Raw genomic sequence first — 4723 nt, forward strand, 5'->3', positions numbered from 1 at the left:
TTGCCCTCTTACAAACTATTTGGAAAGGGGATGATGGCTTCTCTTTTATTTCACATGAAAAGAGAGCCATCATGTCCAAAAACACGTCCCTTGCTGTTTTTCTTATTATTAATTTAATTGATATGTAGTGATTGGGCGGGCCAGTATATGATATAGGCTTTGGAGGAAAAAAGAAGAAGAAAGATAACCTCCTACTCCTATGTATTGGACCAAAAAGAGAGAACTTTGAAGAACTTCAGAATGATGACCCGCAGTGCTTGTGCAAATATACAGTTTCCGTAAAGGTGCTCAAAAGCTCTCAAAAGTACCGGCAAATAACTTTGATACCCTAAATGTGGTTTGGTTAATCCAACAGCTGCGACCTCACAACTTGGGACTATAAGAATATTAAATCCAATTGGGAGAAAAGCCACCATAAATTCTTCAATAGGGAGAGAGAAGGCAGATGGGGAAGAGAAAAGTAGAGACTCAGGGGAGAGACATTCTGAGAAGACCATTAGTCTACATAAATCCTATGGGAAAATGCTTTAACCGTGTTCTTAAAAAAGCATTTTCCAATCTCACGGGTGCCACCAAAAAGGATTTAAACCAAGGTGCAAACTACACGATTGTTGTCAAAATCCTATACATGCTTATGGGAGTATAAGGTGTAGCTGACTTTGACAGTCTTTGGCTGATTTAGATGCTTCCTCAATGCTTCACAATCTCTTGATTGAAAAGGATTCTTCTTTCTTGCTATGGGCGTGTCCAAAGTACCACAGCCTATAATTTAAATCCAATCCTCCCTCCCTTCACTCTCACAAAGGTAGGGGTTTGCACGGTTCATTGCTTTCTATTTAACTCTCTACTTCATCCCGCAAACTAATGAGAGAAATCCACTAAAATATTGGACAAGAACATAAAGCATCAATGAGAGCCTAGTAAGAGTAAAGAAAATGACAACAGCATGAAAAACATTTCATACTAGAACTCAATTTGTGGGAACATACAATAGAACGACCAGGAGAGTAGAAAGAATGTCAACTTAATTACAATTGCAATTTTGAAAGATAAGATATATGCGAAAATAAGAAGCTAGTAGCAGCATCTGCAAATCTTACAAAAATGATGACCTGCTCTTTGGAAAAGAAGCCATGCCACACCATCAGAGTTTATAAGTTCTGTACAACGTCGAAGGAGAACATCAACAAGTTTCTTCTATGAAAATCAATCCTAAACAAAAGAAGCATGGTTGTGTTATTATCAATAGCCTAGATTATCTCCGTATAAAACAGACAGAAGATTATTTATTTATTTTTATTTATTTATTTTTTATGTCAGAGAACCTCTCCAAAGCAGGACCCTTCGAATCCACTCTTGTAGAGTAAACCCCGGTCCCGTGCACCGCACCCTCGGAAGTTTTCCTACACGGAACTGGTTAAGTTGCTAGCTTTTCACTAGAGGGTGTGGCTCCAAGGAATTGTTTACACCCATGAGGTGTTGAACCTTGAACCTTGAAGGGAGCAAACCTCAAGACCAAGGCCTTCGCCACTTGGACCAACCCCTTGGGGTTGACGGACAGAAGATTACGTATATTTGCACTCTGAGGTGAATACAATAATTTGGCACACAATTATTCAAAAAGAAAGAAATAAAACATTTCATTAATCACAACTATATTAGGGTATTTAGAAAGAAACCTCATATTAATTTCATCAATTCCTTCTGGAAAAATGCTGTATCATCTCAACCTTCTCCTTGTGGCTTCATGCGAAACTCTGTTCTCCAAATCTGAAACCCTAGGAACATCAGTTCTTGTCCTAGATGATGAAGGAGAAGTTGTTAAATTAATTTCTATGGCATTATCCATGGTCTGGTTTTCCAAGTTTACAGCAGGAGCATCAATATCAGTCCTGAAAGGTGAAAAAGAAGGGGAAACTGTAGAATTGATTTCAGCAGCAGTATCTGGACTCTGGATTTCAGGTTGGATAACAGCATAAATACTTGAGAATGAATCTCTGTTATCAACGCTTGGAGCTTGTTCGTGGCCTCCACTTGTATGGCTACTATGAATATATGCTTCAAGGTCCTCAACTAATCTTTCTGCAGAATCCATCGCAGTATTTAGTGCAGATGAAAGTGAAGAAAATGAAGCAGCTCCTTGCAGTAATAATCTTGAAACTTGAAGGGAGCGATGCTGCTGGCTGCTCTCAGTCTCCGTGCTAGGCAATACCCGGGATGTTCGATATCGATTGACTAAGAAATTAGTTCTTTCACCCATCATGCGTGGACGATCAAGATCTTGTGCCTGCACTCGCTCTCCCATGATGTCGACAATGCTGTGAATTCTTTCCTCAACAGAAGAAGATACTCCTCGACCCCTAAACTGCTGCCTCATACTCTCAACCCTTTGAGCATGAGGTCGAGGGGGAACCTTCAATCCAATCTCTTTTAACTCTGACTTGGGGGGGCTGTCACCACTTCCATTGCCATAAACTGGAATGATGCTTCTATCAGTTACCTCTCCCCCACACACCGGGCATTCCTTTGCATGGGAATCAACATATGACAACTGATAGAAGCATGGCCAACAAAACAAGTGACCACAACAGGTCAATATAGGATCTCTTGCCATTTCCAAGCATATATTACAATCAAAAAGACCCCCATTTCCACTTCCTGCCTTCTTAGCATCCGTATCCATCCCCAATGCCTTAGCTATCAAAAACAGACTGCCCGTTTTACTAGTTTTGCCACTGTCAACTCTTCTTTCCCGGGCAGTATTACCATCATCTGTATTATGCAGCCTACTTGCATGTTGAACCATAGCTTCTGCAGAACTATCTGTTTGAGGGGAAGCTTGACCTTGTCTCCATCTCTGACGGTGCCTAGCTCTAGCGGTGACTGCTTCAAGCTGTCTGATACGTTCTTCGATGCGTTCATGGGCCGTTGCCAGTTCATTGACTATAGAGTCTAATCTTAGTTCTGAACCATGTGGTTGTTCATCCAAAGGTACTTGGTTCAAATCAAGATCCATTATCTCTTCCATCATATTGTTGCCCATGAAAAAGGAATTGCAGCAATGCAAATCGAATGCTTTCTCCTTTTGGTTGAGAACCCAAATCAAAATTCAGACTATTTAGACCCCCAACATAATTGTAACAGTGTTACTTTCCTGCCAACACATAGAACAACATGTTTTCGTTCAAACGCGTATATGCTTTACCAAAGTAAACTCGTCTCCGCCATATTACAGAGCACAAGAAAAAGGAAAAAATGAATAAATAAATAATATTTGTATATATAGGTTTCTCTTCGAGAAGTGACTCTCTTTGGTTGCTGATAAAAGAATGGGAGAGAAAACTATAAAGCTTTGATTTTTTTTTTTTTTTTTTTTTGAAAAAAAGGTTTCTTTTTTTTGGGTCGTTTTCTTTAATCTGCTTATTTTCTGAGGAAGCAAACAGTCATTAGGGTTTTGGGGGAACTCGACAATATATAAAATAGAGTAAATTTTCTAAGCATCATCTTTGGGATAACGATTTCTAAAGCCAAAAGAAATAGGAAGAATGAATTGAGAAAGAAAAAAGTACCAAATCATAGTGAAGAATTGGGTCGTCATTCATCAGTAGAGTTGTCGATCGGAGCTATTCATTTACAACAGCAGAAATTAATGCTTTTTCCTTCCACACGATGGTTATCTTCTTGTTCTTCTTCTTTGGACTTCGATAGAAAAGGAGAGGCGCGAAACTCTGCAGAGGTGGTTGAGGCCATGAGCGTCTCATCCGCCTTCTCCTATGCTTTTGGAAATGCCCCTTTGGTAAATTACCCCCCCTTCTTTTATTCCTTTTATCTCAGACTCCATGGCTTTTAGATTGACAATGTTTTATAAAAAAAATGGCCATAAAAAAAATAAAATAAAAAACATTTTATCCTATTGACTATCCACCTATTTGCTCTTTGACCTCTAGTATTTAAAAAGTGATACTTGACCTCCTAAACTTTCAAATTGTAGCAATTCGACGATTTTAACTTTTTATTTATTTATTTATTTATTTATTTATTTTTTAACTTGACCCCAAGTTAATAAAAAATAAAAAATAAAACTTTGAAAAAAAATTTAAAAATTAAGGAGTGGCTGGCCACCCAGTTGGGCCTAAGGGTGGCTTTGGCCACGTCAGACCGGAAACCCCTTAATTTTAATTTTTTTTAAAAAAAAACTTGAGATAGGGGCATTTTGGAAAGAAAAAAAAAAAGAGTCAGGTCTGCAACAATTTGAAAGTTTGGGGTCAAATGTCACTTTTTAAACATTGGAAGTCAAAGTACCAATAGGTAGATAGTTCAGGAATAAAATGTATTCCCTCCCCCCCGGCAAAAAAAAAAGTTACAAAGCGATGTGTTTTTAGATTTGAGAAATATTATTAATGGATTTACCAAAATTTATTCACTAAAATAATTATAAATATATTTTTATTTATTTTAACTATTCACTTTTTTAGAGTACTCCAACGATCTCATTATTTTAACAATCAACTTTTACGTGCTATGTTAAATTGGCATGTTTTAATCATTATTTAAAAAAAAAAAAAATTAATAATAAATGTAGCATGTCAAATCAACAAAAATATAAATGAAATAGACGTAAAAATGCAAAGAAACATCTCTCTATAAAATTTTGAGGTAAAACAGAAAACAAGTAAATTTTTGAAGGCAAAGATTTCATTGAGCAAAATAAACTAACAGTCCA

General features: G+C 37.2%; 1 protein-coding gene across 1 annotated transcript; it reads right to left on the reverse strand.

Moving 5' to 3' along the window:
- Positions 1-936: 936 nt before the first annotated feature.
- LOC132167834 (RING/U-box superfamily protein) lies at positions 937-3830 on the reverse strand. The gene is made up of 3 exons (XM_059578867.2): positions 3570-3830; positions 1680-3154; positions 937-1212 (listed from the first exon to the last, which is right to left on the reverse strand). Exon 2 carries the CDS (start codon positions 3041-3043, stop codon positions 1721-1723), a length of 1323 nt encoding a protein of 440 aa, XP_059434850.2. The 5' UTR covers positions 3044-3154; positions 3570-3830; the 3' UTR covers positions 937-1212; positions 1680-1720.
- Between the last annotated feature and the right edge of the window lie 893 nt (positions 3831-4723).

This window comes from Corylus avellana, chromosome 2, assembly GCF_965113065.1.
Source record: "Corylus avellana chromosome 2, dhCorAvel1.hap1.2, whole genome shotgun sequence".
Lineage (NCBI taxonomy): Eukaryota > Viridiplantae > Streptophyta > Magnoliopsida > Fagales > Betulaceae > Corylus > Corylus avellana.